Source organism: Mytilus californianus, unplaced genomic scaffold (assembly GCF_021869535.1).
Source record: "Mytilus californianus isolate M0D057914Y unplaced genomic scaffold, xbMytCali1.0.p SCAF_4, whole genome shotgun sequence".
NCBI lineage: Eukaryota > Metazoa > Mollusca > Bivalvia > Mytilida > Mytilidae > Mytilus > Mytilus californianus.
Genome location: NW_026262690.1, coordinates 81600284 through 81618365, shown reverse-complemented (window position 1 = coordinate 81618365; position 18082 = coordinate 81600284). Strand labels below are relative to the sequence as shown.

General features: G+C 32.0%; 1 protein-coding gene across 2 annotated transcripts; it reads right to left on the bottom strand.

Moving 5' to 3' along the window:
- Nucleotides 1-218: 218 nt before the first annotated feature.
- Nucleotides 219-17405, bottom strand: LOC127738681 (uncharacterized). 2 transcript variants are annotated; one of them, XM_052250015.1, is made up of 14 exons: nt 17302-17405; nt 16215-16284; nt 15316-15432; nt 14592-14693; nt 14161-14259; nt 13278-13376; nt 10712-10806; nt 9580-9919; nt 8686-8877; nt 7962-8227; nt 6305-6623; nt 4123-4444; nt 1632-1689; nt 219-1344 (listed from the first exon to the last, which is right to left on the bottom strand). In XM_052250015.1, the coding sequence occupies exons 2-14, from the start codon at nt 16227-16229 to the stop codon at nt 1293-1295; spliced, it is 2076 nt and encodes a 691-aa protein (XP_052105975.1). In that variant the 5' UTR covers nt 16230-16284; nt 17302-17405; the 3' UTR covers nt 219-1292. The 2 variants fall into 2 exon arrangements, with proteins under 2 accessions (XP_052105975.1, XP_052105976.1); XM_052250016.1 differs by having other exon boundaries at nt 1632-1686.
- Between the last annotated feature and the right edge of the window lie 677 nt (nt 17406-18082).

Here is an 18082-nt window from a genome sequence, read left to right as displayed (position 1 = left end):
CGACACAATTAACATCAATAATTGAAAAGTTTTCCATTATTAAATGATAGGTAAATGGAGGCAATGAATTGGCAGTGATAATAGATTTTCTATTTATACTAAACAACATATTTTAAATTTGAACTAAGATCATCTTGGTCAATGGTGTTTTGCTTTTGTATTAAAGTGAATGAAACTGATAATGACAATTGAATGGTTGTTGTGGTGACAAACTGACCTCCATCTGACAACTTTTTTATTCATTGACAACAAATTTTGGAAAAAATGTCAGATTACGTATTACAAAGAGAGATGATAAGTGATAAATTCAGCTACTATATATGAAATTGGGATTTTTGATAATTTATTTATAGAACTCTTGTACTTTGTCGGCCGAAAAAGAATAAAATATCTGATTTGATGAATAATTGTATACACATATGAGACACTCTATGCGAAAAGGTACAAAAAGTGTTTTTGATAAACTTTATAGGACACGTTGTTAAAGTTCGTTTAAATATTTTTGAAAAACGATTTTATCTGTAGAAAATGGTATCAATGTAAACATTCATAAAATGGTAAATTCTGTCCCGAATTTGTCAGTTAAAATGGTAAAAAACATAGAAATATCTGAATTTTTGTACTTGGGCAAGTGTAAAAATCATTTGTCACCCGGAAAAATACTATATACCGATCCAAAATAAAACCATTTACAACACTATATGGAGAAAAAGTCAACAGTTTTCATCATCTCTACCTATGTCTAAAGAAAGGAACACAGCAGTTAAGCGTACAGGAAAAATGCAAAACTGATGACATCTTGTGTTTTTGAAATTTAAGTTAAGTTAAGTTATCTAATATTATATAAATCAACCGTCCTTGGACGGGATTCGAACCGTTGCTCCTATCAAATTGCATTGATTTCTGCTTTGTAAGCGAGAGCCTCAACTCAACTAATACCTAAGTGAACATAATCAAGTGGCAAGTTAAGACACTTAAACTATACATGGAAATAAGAATAAATGAGAAAATTCTAAAACAAAACAAAGGGGTACTGGTATAAGCACTGAAAGGTGTGTATAGCGTACAGCTTAATCGTTTGAAGAAAAGTAACGGTGTTTTATAGATACCAAGTCAAGCAATAATTATGCGCACTTTTTAGAATTTCGCAAATTTTTCGCTTTTGTACCTTTTGCATGGACTGGCTCATATATTTCAATGCTTTCTGTTATCTAAATTAGTTGATGTAAATTTTACGTAAGATGTATATATTATAATGTAATAATGTAATGGCACATTCGACTTTTATCATATCATCCGTCCTTTCTCTGAACTGCTTTGTACACCAGTCTAAAACCTTGAAATCTGAAAGTAATAATAATTGGTTGTAATTTCATTATATAAAACCAAAAAAATGTACTATATGGAAAAATATTAATCAAATTATAGACAGTAAAGAATGTATCTGCAATAACAGGCGTACAGTGCGTTTCCATTGAAATACCCCGTTTCAAAATGTCTTAACTGTTTTTACAAAATGCAAATTTTACCGATATTCCATTGTTTTGCATTGAAAATGTATTGATGTTTAATGTTATTCAAATACATGTTTATTATTATTTTTGCCTTATTAAGAGCTACATGAAACTTACGCTTTTCTCAGCCTTTCTCTACTTTTATCAACTTTTTCGGGCTCTGGTTCGGGTTCTACTAATGATCGAAATGGAAAAACAATATCAGTTTTGAATACAAAACATACCAGTCATATTAACTTTACATTATTCTTGTATAATAATTCTATTTCAGTAACGCCATAAAAACACTTAGTCGTATACTGTATTTATCATACAGTCTTATAATCCTTGCATAGTTGGCAGCCATGCCAACATTCTTATTTTTGTACTAGTCTATTTACTAGGACAAGAACTAAAAGAGGAAAACACGGCTTTTTTTTTGTCGATTCGGCGTTTTTGGGGTTTGGTTTTTTTTTAAGAATAAAATGTAAAAACAAGACATCACTAATTTTACAGAAATCTACAAATTACATCTTGCATGTGTCACTTTCTATTAAATACAGCGAATATACGAAACTTCATAAATATGCTTTACCCTTATTTAGATTGAAAATTTAAATTACTAGAATGTGGACATCAACCAAGATAAAAAGAGTTTTGAAAGAATGTCAGCCAAGTCAAACATTTTATTAGATAAACTTTGAATGTTATTATTATTTTAATCTTTTACGACTGTTCCAAATAGTTTTACATTAATTGATTTGCCCACTTTTTCAATGAATGGATAAATAAAACGGGTTGATTAATCATCAAACCAGTTAAACATCATACATGTTAATGTGCCTCGTCAGTGTGTGGATCTGTGTTCTATTTAATGTTTTGTTTTTGTTATTTGTTTATTTTTACAGCAGGATCTGCTTAACTCCAGATCACCCCCGATTTTTTGTTGGGTTCGTGTGTTTTTCGTAGACTGTTGTTTGTCAATTCGTTGATTTAAGATTTTTGCCAAGGATTTGTCAGTTTCTGTTTGATTTTTGAGTTTTGTATGTCCCTTTAATATCTTTTGCCTTTTTGGCTGTAAATGTCGGATCTTTGGTATGCCAGTCTGCATTCAAAACATGGGCGTATATATGTATTTAAGTTTTTAAAAATTGTTTAATGCATTTGTTTATGTGCATTGCCGGTATGACTGGGACCATACATTTTTTTCTGGAATAGTCATTACAATTTCACAAAATTATCGATAGATTCATATTGATAAACTAACATATCATATACTATATTGATATTTTAGTTTATCATATATTTGTAACAATATTTCACAATAAAATTGTAGGCATATATAATTTTCCATATATGTTTGTCTGTGATGCTATACAGAACATGTAGAGATCGAATGCAACCCTAAAAAAATTTAGCAAGGGTTTCACTGAATCTAGCTTACCCGCATGATCGGGGAGAGGACACATGAACAATTATATTATCATCTACAAGCCAACTAAGTTGAACCAATTAAACTAAATCAAGCCAATTAAACTAAAACTAGATTCTGTTGGAATTTCTATCTAAACAAATCTTCTGTGTGTTATAAATGTATGATGCATGCTCAAGAACCTAAACATATACAGAAACACTATCAGTTTTGGCCAACCTTGAAAATAATTGAGTATGGGACCTCATGACCCTGACTAATCCAACACAATATGTTTTTGAGGCACATATCCGCCATAGAATTTCTTGAAATAAACAAAAAGCAATTGTTAGGAGATTTTATCTAGAAACAAATATTTTGAAGAATTCGTGCTATGTAGTATGGTCCACAGTCAAACCAGTATACAAGGGATATCCTCTGAGGCAGGGAAAACTCGCCTTACCAGTGTTCTGAAGAAATCACTCAAGGACAAGAATGACGCCTCAGATTTTTTTTTCTTAATTATTGATTTTCAATGCTCTTCGACTTCGTGCTTGATTTGGCCTTCGGTATGTTTTATTTCGAACGGTACTGTTGAGTCTTATGTAGACGATACGCGCATCTGGCGTGACAAATTATAACCCTGGTATAATTGAAAAGTTGTTTGAGCATCTGTGACTTTGACCTTAGACCTATAAATCGAAAAAATCAAAAACTTTTTTCTTTTTCTTATATATCCTATTTGCATAAGTTTCTTTTTAATTCAACAAAAGAAAATATGCTTATCCCGTATATAAAAATAAGTAGACATGGTATGATTGCCAATTAGACAACTACTTGTATTCACCGGACTCATAATGACGTAGGTGTAAGCAACAATACGTCACAATGAGGCTATCATCAATAACCGTATAGTCAGCTATAACAGGCACCAGGATGCCTACATGTGAAACAATTCAAACGAAAAACCCAGCGGCCTAATTTTACCCAAAAATGTGTATTTTAGCAGCAGCGAATTGACTTTTAATCTACTGATCCCAAAAACAATAGGCTTCATGTCCTTCCAAATGTCTTTCATCTATATAAGATTTATTTACATCTTTTAAGGGAAAATCAAGTTAATATCCGGAAACCATTTGCTTCGGACCCACAAACGGACATAGCAACGATAATGTTCTCCCAAAAATTTTATTCGGGGATCATAATCAATAACAATACCTGGTGGTGGTGGTGGTGGTGGTGTTGTTGATTGCTCAATAAAACTGAACTTGCAGTTAAAAAGTGGTTTGATCACGATATCTTCAACCTTTTTGACAACCTGTGTCATTTCTGTACAAAACAGACAGACTTTTGATGGCACTGTTATCATGTTTTCTTTTACTGTTACTTCTATTTGGTTGATTTCCATTTGACCTTCCGGTTCGAATTCTTTCTCCACACGGCAAACGTTAATAACTCTATAGTTTTCCCGTTTAAGGTGAAATTCCAACTCAATTATTTTTGAATGGTAAACTTCTTCGACGTTACCAGATATTGCTATCTAAAAAAAAAAGGAAGTAGAAAAATACAAAAGAATTGCATCCCATTTTTTGTCTCAACTTCAACAAAGGAATTAAAACATTTTGTTAGAAAGTATTTCTTCTTTTTCTTGTTCTTTACATACAACATTTTCTCTGCCAAAGCCTTTCATCTTAAGGCACTGGTTATGGATAATTGGCATGATAGTGTATTTCCATAAGACGTTGTGTTGTTTATAATCATAAATTTCGTGTCACCTTGATCTTTAACCACAAGCTAAAAATTTATTTGATTGCATATTTTTGTGACCAGAACATAACTTTTTCTACTTTGACATAGGCTCTTGATATTTGGCAAGACCTCAAGACAATATGCAGCGTATAATAGAAGATGACTTCTCTCCTTAACTTTCGATCTTAATTGTCAAATACTAGAAGTTTATATCATATGTCTACCCAAACCATATACTGCCTTATTTGCCATTGAAAAACTTTTTAACGCAACTTAGGGTTTGCGTTTCTGTGCAAGCCCCGCCTTCTCAGACAATAAATCTGTATACAAAACAAAATGTATATATCGGTGATTCACATTCCCTAGCCCTAAACCATATGTAGTATCAGTTGGATAATTGTCTCATTGACAATAATACCGCATCTTCATTTTTTATATTACTTGCCTTTATAAAACTTGTCTAGTTCATCATAGGTTTTATCCCTAAGTGACATGCCCTCCCCCTGCTTATTTTCTTTACAATTTTGTATATGAATTACAAATATTACGTAACAGAAAACGTCTTAAAAACTAAGGTAACATGATTAAGAATGATTTTACTGAGGTTCTATTCTATCATTATTTGATTTAAGTTTTTTACACAATTATGCCTTAGGGTCTCGAGTAATGTATATGTGTCATGCTTTTGTATTTGGCAAATCTTTTAGGAATCTTTTAGGAATTTAGGGTCCTCAATGCTCTTCAACTTTGTACTTTATTTGGCCATTTTAACTCTGTTTTATTTGAGCGTCACTGATGAGTCTTTTTTAATGGACACTGTTATTTTCTTCCATTTTACAAAATTGTGATGTCATGTCAATCAATTGTTTAACACTTTTTCTATGAATAAATTCAGAGGATATGAGTGCTTTAAAAAAAAAGGCTTTTCTTTTATGCAAATTATTACAGACCATGTTTTGCGGTTTTTTTCACTACTTGTTTGTTGTTTTAAGTCTGTCTTTTTTACAGTTCACATGAGATGAATACATCCCAAATTCGGTTGTTGTTTTACTCTATAAAGGCAACAGTAGTATACCGGTGTTCAAAAGTCATAAATCGATTGAGAGAAAACAAATCCGGGTAACATACTAAAACCGAGGGAAACACGTCAACTATAAGTGGAAAACAAAGGCACAACAGGAATACTGAAGTGCAACAAAAACATACGCCAACATACATAGAAACGAACTATTTGATAACAACTGCCATATTTCTGACTTGTTACAGGACATTTTAAGTTAAAATGGTGGGTTGAACCTGGTTTTATGGCTAACCAAACCTCCCGCTTACATGGCAATGTTAAAAAATATATCGCTAAAACGACAACACTATGTGACAGAAATACAGCACAAACACTCATCACAGAGAAACGCATAAACAAATAATATAATATTCGACACAACATGCAAACCGCAGAACAACAGCGAACATCTTCCATCAACGACAGACACCACAGGACATCACAAACAGTTAAACCACAATCTAAGAAGTGGTAAAATGTCATTAGTTAGTTTAGACACAGACACATTGTATAGATCGACCAATTCTATATTTGTTCAACTTAAATGAAAAATAAATATTGTATATTGAGATTTTATCCGAATCAATTTACCTGGAATACACTGCTAACCGTACAAATTTTGTCTTCAGACGTGCAAACCAGCTGATATCCTTTCTCTTTCCAGTCGTCTTGTACAGTTTGTTGTTTCCTTGACAATGAACAATGTACTACCACACTTAATTCACCTTGGTTTTGAGGATTGATATTTTTAACACCCTTAGAAATATTTCCATTGTCATTTTCATGAGCTAATTTTGTAAATACCAAGAACACAACCCTTTTCTTTCTTGCTATCGTCTTTTCCAAGGCTTCGTGTATCTCGATTAGACCTTCTTTGGTTTTTGCTAAAGCTTTGGAAACTCCCACAAACCTACCAGCCAAAGTAATTAAAAACAGTGTTTAGAATGAAATAACTTATGATATAATTGTTATTTTTGGTGGGGTTCGTGTTGCACAGTCTATCGTTTTCTATGTTGTGTTTTGTGTACTGCTGTTTGTCTTTTCCTCGTTTATCGTTTGTTTTTTTTTGTTTTTTTTTGGGTTTTTTTCCATGGCATTGTCAGTCTGTTTTTGACTTAAAAGTTTTGTTATCTTTCGCTTAAGGATGTTCGCTTCTCTTGTTTTTGACTTCGCTAACCCCTACTTTTCTTTTACTAATTTAATAACATATAGTTTAAAAAATCATTTTTGAAAATCTTATAAAATCCTTGTTATTTTTTCATAATGTTTGAAAGAAAATACGTGCCAATGTTAAATGATAGAAAATCTAGAGAGAATCATTTCCCGCCAAATTTTCCGAATTGCTTATATCTCAAAAAACAAGGACACGGACCTTTCGTTGTTTTCTGCTTTTTAAGTTCCGTTATTTATATACTATCAATTTATTACAGTCTTTAAGAAACCTTGTTATTTTTAACAGAGGAGCGAACATCCTTAATTTTACAATACTGTGGGTATAAAAAGACTGTATTTCGCATAATACTACACATTCGCAGGACAGTCAATCGCGCATGCCAGGGGCGGATCAGGTGTTGACCAAGATACTAGTAGTCCGATCCTCCCCATATCTGGCCTTTTAATTGGTGTCCCCTTTTTAGGCATTTTTTGACGGGTCCATCAAGAAGCCGCATTTTTTTAAATCCTGGACCCGCCATTGTCTACAATAGAAGTTACAGAATATATTTATCTTGTGTATCTGTTGATGAAATTTTAGGTGTTAAAGTGTTAAATTGTTTTGTAGAAAATGAACAAAAAGTCCATCCTCCCGATATTCCCATTGAATTATTTGAATAAGGTCATTATAACGTGTAGTGTCGAAAAATCACTATAATTACCATTTAATAAGTCAGTTCTAAGTTTTGTTTCCAGCGTGTATGATTTTTTTTCTTTTATCACTGAATATGTTGAATGATTATTACCATACGATGTTTAGGTTTAAATTGTATTAACATTTTGCTGTCAATTAAGTTATTTTTTTTCTTTTATCCCACTTTAATCTCAATATATTTTGGAAATTAAAACAGTTCTTTGTGGGGTTGTGCCATTATGCAATTAGGGTGGACCACCACTTCTCAATGATTGTTTTATCATTCATACCGTGTTGACTGCTGTATTTAATTCTTATCTCATGACCAGAGGGTTGTCTGTCCTCTTTTTGACTCAAGGTTTCTATTGACCTTTCTGTATTTTATGGGGTTTTTTAACTTACATTGAGAAATGGTTAGTCTTAAAAGATACGGATCCTACATCGGCGTCATCGGATGGTTCTATAATTTCCCAGTCATCAATAGAATCAGGATGGTCATCATTGGAACCGATTACAATTACATCATTGCTTTCGAGTTCAGTATGAATAGGAAGTTTCATGTCAATATCTTTCTGTGGTTGAACTCCATCAGATGTATGAACAGCAATAGCGTCAGTGGCTATCAGGAATTTTTCCTCTTCAATATTTGTCTCTTCTGTGTCAATTACCTGCTCAAATGAGACTGAACATTTTAATTATTCTTAAATGGTTTGCATTTCTATAAATACTTGTAAAAAATCAATAAAAGATCCGAATAACTTATTCAAAAAAATGAAAGCAACACGTTATAAATTTCATGCGTTCGAAGCGCTTTTCTGGATTTACCTTCATCATGAACGCTCTAAGCCGAATATTTGAAAGCCAAGGATGCATAAGAACCGAAACAGTTGAAGAGCTTTATTACCAAAAAGGACCTAAAAACAATCTTGTTGAAAAATACAGAAACAATACAATCATTTAGACAAGCAAGGGACGCATCATTTAACTTGGTTTGCTGTGCAAATTGAATTATTGTACATCATACGTTTTTTTTTTGTTTTTTTTTTTTAGATGGGGGTCTAGTATATTATTCATGTCACACTCCTCACCATTGCAATTGCCTAGTTTATATTTCATTCAAACTTACATTTAAGGAAAGTTTTGAGTCCTCTTCAAATGCGTCTTGTGGAATGGATATTTCTGTTCCAGGAGCTGTTTTCGGTTTAAGAATTACTCCTTCCTTTGGAATATTCATTTTTTCGCTTTTTGGAACAGTTGCTATCGTGAATTTTGTATATTCACAATCCTTTATTTCAATGTTAACTGTTACAACTGTTTCCTGAGGATAAAATCAAATGACAACAACAACAAAAAAAAACATTAAAACGTGAATATAATAACATATAGCATGTCTCATTTCTGAACTATTACATTTCGTTTTTTGTTTTCTGTGCGTTAGGAATTTTTTCTAATGTAAAAGTGAATCAGCAATCAATTTAATACGGTTCAATATTTGACAGATTATTTGTACAAGCAAATACATACGATATTTATGCGGTATTATTTATTATAAGACGGCATCAAACAGTAATTCCCGATTGTGACATTTTGACTGTGGCGTGCGATGCTTGCATAACATTATACGCTTACCCTGTCAACGCGCAAGGTCTCGTTCCTTTCGGAGTTCATGCGATTCCCTCGGGTTTTGATTTGTATTTTCTAAATAGAATTATGATCGATGCGCGGTAAACTATACATTCCCCAATTCCATTCTCAATTCTATACTGTTGCCTCTAATTCATACTGACTTTAATTATAAGTACTTTTATTTATTTTTTTGTCATTGCGGTAATTGAGCTGACAAAGAGGTGTGCGAGATATCATAAAGGTTATTTCTACCCCATATATGAATGTGGTTGTCCCGAGTCAGGAATTTTGCCAAGGTTGCTTTTTGTAATACATGTGTATCTTTTTGTTTTTTATGTTTACCAAACATCACCTCTTATTCAGAACATGAGTAAAACAATCAAAATGTGCTTACTTCTTTACTCCCATTACTCGTTTTATTTGATAGTTTCACCTTTCCAACTCTGTTGTCTACAGATATGAACTTAAGCTTTCGACCTTTGCTAAGTTCACCACCCACAGTCACTATTAGTTGTAGTTCCTTCTGATTACAATTCCACGTTCTACATTCATAAAAATCACTGAAAGATTCTTGCTCTTTTTTCAAATTGATTTTATCTGCATATTCGCTTTGCATTTTGTAAAGTTGGAAAACAAATGATGATGTTATGTTTTCTGTAACAAGTTCTACATGCATGGATTCACTATAGCACTTGTTATTAGGCTTTACATAGAATACCTCACTCTTGATCAATCTGCAATATGAGATGAGATATCGGTCAGAAAAATGTAACATATAATCAAATGTAATGAATGATTAACTGTGGCTTCCTTAACGGCAAACGGCAAATACTTCACAAATATTCAGGACGAGAAGTAATAAACAACTGATACAATATGTAGGATCTGCAAAGGAGCTAGATCGGGATTTGGACTGCCACTGGAGAATGAGGGTATTATGGAGAGAGCAGAAGTTTTGCCTTTGCAACAGACCACCTACGGACCCATTAGAAAGTTGTTACGGGAGGGGATTTATGTGGAGAGAACTTAGCAATCTCCCTACACGAAACATCGATAATACGTTCAAATTCAGAATGGACGTGGCTGCGTATTCACACATCCCGCACAGCCAAACGAATACCCGCTTTAAAAATGGTTTAACCATGGGAGTATTATATTGCCAATGTCAATATAAAATTTCCATGGTTTAACTGACGGACGGGATAATTCCAGGGATACCATTTTATATACCGGAGTCAACCCTTCGGGTAATTCATTAGAAGTAACAAAGTAAACTATCAAATAATTTCATTTTCATTTCAATTTGTCTATCCCATCACTGGCGCTCGGGCATGGAAAATAGAAGGGTAGTACAAATTAACTGCTGGCCTTGTGGTATCGTATGGATAAGAGAAAGACACATTACATAAGCGAAAATGAGTTGAAATATTAAAGAATAATCACTGGAAAGAAAACACAAAATAAAATAGGTAGAGTGCCCATGCCCCACGAGCCTGCGTATTCAGTATGTTATAATATTTTCTTACCCACTATCAAATCCGGGTAGGAATGAGCACTGTCTACCAAGAGCGTTTACTATTTCTTCCTCTTTAGCATTTAGCTTTTTGCGAATATCCCATTCCTATTAGTTGGAAAATACAACAGGTTATTGAATACTCAACTTTGAGAATTTTTACATTGTATTTTGAGCTGTGTAAATAGTGTTGTTGTTTTATCCTTCTTGATTTGAATATTATTGAGAGTAAAATAGGAAAATGAATTAAAAAATTTAGCAATACCAAATCTTTTTGGATCAAATTATGAATGAATATGGTGTATGAATTTCATAAATATCTATTGTTCTTTTTCACTATCAGATATTATTTAAATATTGTATTCAAAGAGTGTATGTTTCTATTTGTTTTTTGGGTTTTTTTTTTTTTTTTTTTTTTTTTTTGCTTTGTTTTGTTTTTGATTTGATTTGTAATGTTTTTTTTTGTTTTTTTTTTTGTGGATTATATTGGGAATCCATTCGATGGTTCGATGGTTATTGAAGAAACTAAAAGTATCAAAAATTGAGGGTTTTGATCTTTTCATAATTTTATAATGAGGCCTAACTACACTACAAACCAGTAAAAGTCTGAAATGGCCTATATTTGTACTCGACTGTACTGATTTTTACTCGACCAGTCTGAATTGGTCTGAAATTTACTTGATAATACTCGACTGTAGTCTGAACCATACTTAACAGTCTGAACTTGTACTCGACCAGTACTTAACCATTTTATTTTCGTCTGAACCATGCTCGACCTAGTCTGAACCATACTCGACCTAGTCTGAACCATACTTGACCTAGTCTGAACCATACTCGACTAAGTCTTAACCAACCTAGACCTAATTTTTGTATCTATCTATTGTATTTCATCAATTTAGGAACTGTTTTTAACAGCTATTTCCCCTGGCTAGAAATTTGAACAACAATTTGAAATTCAAAATGTATTCAATATGGCATATTGAAACCAAAATTTCACAATAAACATAATATAAATTCAACATCATATTTATCAACACTTACATATATATATCACCTTTAAAATAAAAATAAAACAAACTGATCAAATAATCTCAAACCGAATTGGGACTAACATTTTCAATGTTATTCAAATTTTTTTGAATGTTTCAGATATATTTTATGGTTACTGGACAATTTTCACCATTTACTTAAGCCTTGTATAGATTTATGGTGTCAGTTGAGTTTAGTTAATAATGCAGGGAACATTTTTTTTATTAAAATATATTTAAAATAGTATATAAAGCAACTTAATAAATTTTAAAAATAACACCTTTGTTTTGTAAAACCAAGAATTTAAGATAATCATGATAATAGAACTTCCATAGCAATCCTTGATAACCATTTAAAAAAGGAAATGTGTTCCAAAGCTGCAGAAAAAATTTATTTCAATTAAATTTAAATAACTTTTGTCAAAATTAAAGACATGGCATACAAGAAGCACTTTAATAAGGTTTATTTATCTCAGTACATGTGTGTTTTACAGGTAAAAAGAAAGCCCTTTTTTTCTTAAACTCGTGTATTACTTATCTAGTGAATTCAAAAGGCCTTGCGATTTAAGTTTTACAGGATGTTGCAATTTTTAATGAATGTTAATTAGAAATTAATACTCTCTGACCAGGTGTGATCTTTTAATGAGTTTGCCCCAAGCAGGAGGTATTACTTTATAAATCAGAAGAAAAAATTTATCTATTTCTTTAATTTTTTTATCCCCTTTTGATATATATTATATATAATATATCCCAAATTATAACAAAAATGGATATATTTCTAATATAAGGTTAAACAATTTCAGTGATTTTTTGGCTGTTGTTACCTCATTAAAAAGATAATTATATAACTATTGTATATAACCATGAAACCTATATAGTTTTTCTTTAGGAATTTAGGAAAATTAAGTTTAAAAAAAAAAAAACACACATGCCAAACAAGAAGCACCTTATTAAGGTTTTATTACTCTCAGTAAAGGTGTGGTTTTTAGTTAAAAGAAATTTTTTTTTTTTAACAAAACTCTAAAACTTTAAAATTAATATAATTAAATTATTATATAAGATAATTTAATTTAACTATCTCTATTTGATAAATCTGAGAATCATGTAAGGATGTAAAAATATATTTTTATATATATCTTTATTTCATTGTGGCTGTTTTCATTGTCAGAAAAAAAGAAATTAATTTTAACAGCTAACATTTAAAAAAAATATAGGTTTTTTGGTCAAGTATGGTTCAGACTGGTCGAGTATTGTTCAGACCTTTGGTCGAGTATGGTTTAGACTGAAAAAATTGGTGGAGTACAGGTCGAGAATGGGTTAAGACTGTTTCAGACTGGTCGAGTAATAGTTCAGACTATTTTCAATGGCAAAGATAAGGGTCAAGTACAAATCAGTACGGTCGAGTATGGTTAAGACTGGGGTCGAGTAATGTCGAGTAAAATTCAGACCAATTCAGACTGGTCGAGTAAAAATCAGTACAGTCGAGTACAGATATAGGCCATTTCAGACTTTACTGGTTTGTAGTGCTAGGAGAGATATAACTTGCTCTACCCATTCTGTGAGGTTCGGTTGTTTTCCAAACTTCAGCAGTATGTCCACAATTCTGGGATATTTATTTTGTACTGCGGTATATAATGCTGAATGTTTATCCTGAAAAAAAGTATTATAGAACAAATAAAAGGATAATAATAAAATAATTCGTAAAACTGATTAAGTATTCTGCTTTATATTTACCTTTATGCATTTATTTTAAAGTATTTCAAAGTTCAAATAATATCTTTGAAAACTGAGACCAATCGAAACTTATTATTGTCAAGTACATATGTAACACATGGAAAAAAAAAGATGCAATTAAAGTTACACAAAAGAAAACAGTATTCAAATTCACGTCTCCGATGTAAACTTTATTAACGATTTGGGATTAAAATAAATGTGACAGCGGCTAACTACACAGTCAAGTAAAAAAGGACAACTATTTCCCAATTGGCAGAGAATTTATTCAATTGAACTATTGCATCAATATTGAGCTATGGTCAGAAAAATCTGGTAAGTATGAACATATGCTTTCAGAAGGTACAAATACACCCCCCAAAAAAAAAAAAAAAAAATAGTCATTAATTTTACATTTGAAAAAGGAAACCCACAAAATCATTTTACAAACATTTAACAAATTTCGAAGTCATTGTGACACTGAGACTGTTCCGTCTACAGGATGAATTCAATCAATAAATTGCTTTTGCCAGAAAAATCTTGGTAGCATGAAAGAAAAGCATCAATAGAATCATAATAAGACATCCAAGAATTTGCATATGTTTAAAACACAACAGGTAAATAAATTTTAATAAATCTATATGCTTATATATGTTTATCGCAGGTTTCATACTAGTGTTGTGTATATCAATACAAATCACAGTCTGGAACAAAAAAAAATAACCTTATCTTTTTCATCCAGATTAGCACCAAACGCTATCAGCAAAGCAATGACCCTCTCGTGTTCACCCTTTGTTGCTAGGTGGAGTGATGTATCACCATTCTGAAAACAAAATGTTTTAAAAATACTTCATATGACAGTTGTTTTCCATTCGTTTGATGTGTTTGAGCTTTTGATTTTGCCATTTGATAAGGGACTTTCCGTTTTGAATTTTCCTTGGAGTTCGGTATTTTTGTTATTTTACTTTTCACTATTCTGAAATATGTGTAGAAAAGGCACTCTTAATTAAATATGTAGCCTTCGGCTTCAATTCATATAAATTGAACAGTTCTATTATGCAAGATCAACAGATATAGTCAATTTATAGCAATTTGAAAACTGAAATACCCGAAATTAATCTGAAAAAGTCACATCAAAGTTTTCTTTTCACTAACCTTATCTTTACTGTTTACTTCTGCTCCATGTTCTAATAATTTTGAAACAATTTCAACGAAACCTTCAGAGGCCGCAAAATGCAAGCATTGTTTTCCTGTCGCCTGCAATAAGAAAAATTGTTATTCTATTTTAATATCAAGTATTTGTCCTTATAAATTCTCAGAATTAGGAAGAATATTTTGCTTTCAAAAAAACAGATTTTTAGATATTCTTTTGTAAGTGAATAATAATCGCAGGGAGCTCAGACATCCTTATAAGTGAGATAGTTCAGATAATTGCGACGTCTTGAGGTGGTTTTTTTTTTGGGGGGGGGGGGGGGGGGGATTTCTTGGACATCGTAGGAAAGTGTCCAAGTGAACAATAAAAAAGACTCTCAAGACGTAATTATTATTGGACAAGCTAGATCACTTGCTTTTAAGTCAAAACATACGTTGTCTCATTGGCAATCATACCACATCTTCTTATTTTTATATTTATCAGCATTTTATGTTTTACAATTACACATACGTACTACTGTGTTTTGCTTTGCCAAATTATTCTAAAGAATATGGTTAAAAATTTGCGATTCTTTTTCCACGTGATTTCGTTGTAACAAATGGATTTGTCACATGTTCGTTTCCTTGCAAATTGCAAATTATAAAAAAATACTGTCATATATAACTCGCCATAAATACAATGTTAGGCAAATGATGAGCAAGTTTGTGTACCAGTGTCAACTTTTACCTCATCTTTACGGTTGATAAAGTTGAAAAATGTTACTCTGTTAAGCAGGGTTAGTGCATCTTGGTGTTTCTTTTTCTTCAATGCATGTAGAAATGCCTCTTCAACCATTGCCGTCTCCTGAGTGAAATAATTACAACTGATTAACTTTGTACATCTGATTAATAACTATTTACGCGGATATCGAGCATAAAAATAAAAGAGTAAAACTTGAAAGTAATGCACATGCGACAACTGTCGTATCGATGGTGATTATATTCTTCATATTAAGAAATTGTTGCAATATTTTCTTATAACGCAAGAATGTCAAATTATGATCAGATACATCGGTAGAACAGGCTCCTTTTTGTTCAGGAATTTTTCAGAAGAATGACTTATATTATGTCAGTATATTTTGCAGTCGCCGGTAGATAAATATAATGCACGTTAATACATTGTTTGGTACAGTTTTGTTTTTGTGTAGTGCTGTTGCACGACTGTCCCAGGTTTAGGGGCGCTGCCATGTTTAACCCCGTCACATTCTGTATATGCCTGTCAAAAGTCATGAGCCCGTAATTCAGTAATAGTCGTTTGTTGCTATATCTCATATTTGTTTCTTTTCGTTTGCTGTTTTGTAAATAAATCAGGCCGTTAGTTTTCTCGTTTGAATTGTTTTACATTTGTGTTTACGGAGCCTTTTATAGCTTGTTATTGGTTTTGCTCATTGTTGAAAGCCGTACGGTGACCTACAGTGCTAACTTCTATGTTATTTTGGTTTCTGGTGGAGAGTTGTCTCAATGGCAATCACACCACATATTCTTGTTATAGGTGGTATGCATTTAAACTGAAAAATAGAGGATACTTTTTATGTAAGGTCGACAATTTTAGTTGGTTATATTCTCATTTGAATTGCTTATACTTACCCTCTGACTCGCCATGTGGACGTCTTAGAAAAGACCCTTTGTTTAACTTTTAGAAACGAAATAAAATTTCCTGTGTTAAAAAAATAAAATTAAATAGGTAAATTTTGTATGAGTATGCATTTGTATTTTGTTCCTAATTTTTGGGAGTTTTCTATCACATTATAAAACTTCTAAAAATGTCTGATATTATTGATATAAATTAGATTTTTAAAAACATTTAAGACTGAATACAATCTAGAATGTAAAAATGTCACGATTGAGTACTCAAAGATCTTATTTAACCTCGTTACACTGTAAGGTGACTGTTCCAAGGCAAGATTGATTGATTGATTTTTGCTGGTTTAATGTCCAGTGGCAAACATTTCATGCATAATGAGAACGAGAACATTTTTACAATAAACCAAGTTGACAAGTTCTACAAAGTGGGTTTACAACTATGAATGTCTGGAAATATCGACTGACACGGGAAACAAGGATTTATGTATAGAAATTTTACCTCACAACAGGCCAATTACAGACTCGTCAAATATATATAGTTGTTGCAATGATTCTGTAATCTGCATAAAACGTGGTGCTCTCTTTACACTGTGCATCGGACTTAACTTTTGTGTATCTATATACCTACAAAACCAAAAAGATGTTCCTGTTTAGCATGGGTGTTACTGTCGGATTGTTGAAGTCCAGGTGACCATATTTCAATATCTAAGTCTACACTTGAGGTATCAAAAGACAGGAAGCTGTTGTCTTTATAACAGATATGTATTTCTTCATTTAGGAATAAGGTGTTGGTTACAGACGGGTATTAGTCTCTTAAATTTAGTTTATCAACTTTTTAGGATCTGTGTTTACTGTATATGTTATTTCGAAATTGTGTAGTTGGGTTGACGTCTCATTGACGTATACAACATACCCAACATTTCATTTTCATTTTTATTCATATTCGAAGAGCTTTTAAAAGTGATACCACGCGTTATACTATTTGTAAGCACACTAACACACATAAACACACGCGCACACTCTCTCTCGTAGTATAAGTAAGAATAAAATTCATCGTAAAACGCGAAAATTGGAAATAATTATGACTTACCACTTTGTACCATTTAAAATAAACTTGGTAATCTGATATCCATATAATTGGAACCTTTTGTTTTTTGTACTTTACTTAGTGCAGGTGAATTGAAAACAAATCAAATTAAACACTGTAAGCGTATAATATTACGGAAGACAAAAAAAGCCAAGATTTGGTTACCTTACTTTAAAACCCATAAAAAAATATAATAATACGCTGAAAGAGAAATGAATATGATATCTGAAAAAAATCAATTTGGCACGAAAATAGAAAAAAATACAATCTAACTTCACGCCCCCTCCCTGCAATTTATGATCCTTTTCGCATTTCTTTCGCCCCGGTCTAATCGTGTACTCATCAACTTCTTCACACATTTCCTTCTTATTTAGTGCCCATGTTGATTTCAGAGACTTTTATACAGGCGTGTTTAATTTTACATTTTTGACGATTGTCTAATGTGAAGCTATGACCACATCTATTCATACCATGATTATACAGTTTGGATTGGTAGCTACCGACTGAAAATCCTTCTGTATGATTGTATGACAACAAAATGTGTATCAACTTATCATCAAGTATCTTTGACCTGTTATTTTTTGGGATCCAATGAAAATTCAAGTCCGTAGAAGCCGGATATGCCTGCCATTTCAGAATAATTGATATCTTGTCCAATATTGAAATTTCATATTGCCAAAAAAAAACTTAATGTTATTATTATGCATCTTTTCTTGTAAACTTCTCGTTTCTATTGTACTAATCAATTTCGTGTATTGAATGATTTGTGTTTCCTGTAATGAAA

Bases quoted from the DNA above. Each gene is read 5' to 3' on its own strand.
- LOC127738681 (XM_052250015.1), bottom strand. The intron at 8,878-9,579 runs GTAAGCACATTT...TTTTATCCTCAG, and splicing joins CGAGTAATGGGAGTAAAGAA to GAAACAGTTGTAACAGTTAA. The intron at 4,445-6,304 runs GTAAATTGATTC...TTTTTTTTTTAG, and splicing joins CGGTTAGCAGTGTATTCCAG to ATAGCAATATCTGGTAACGT.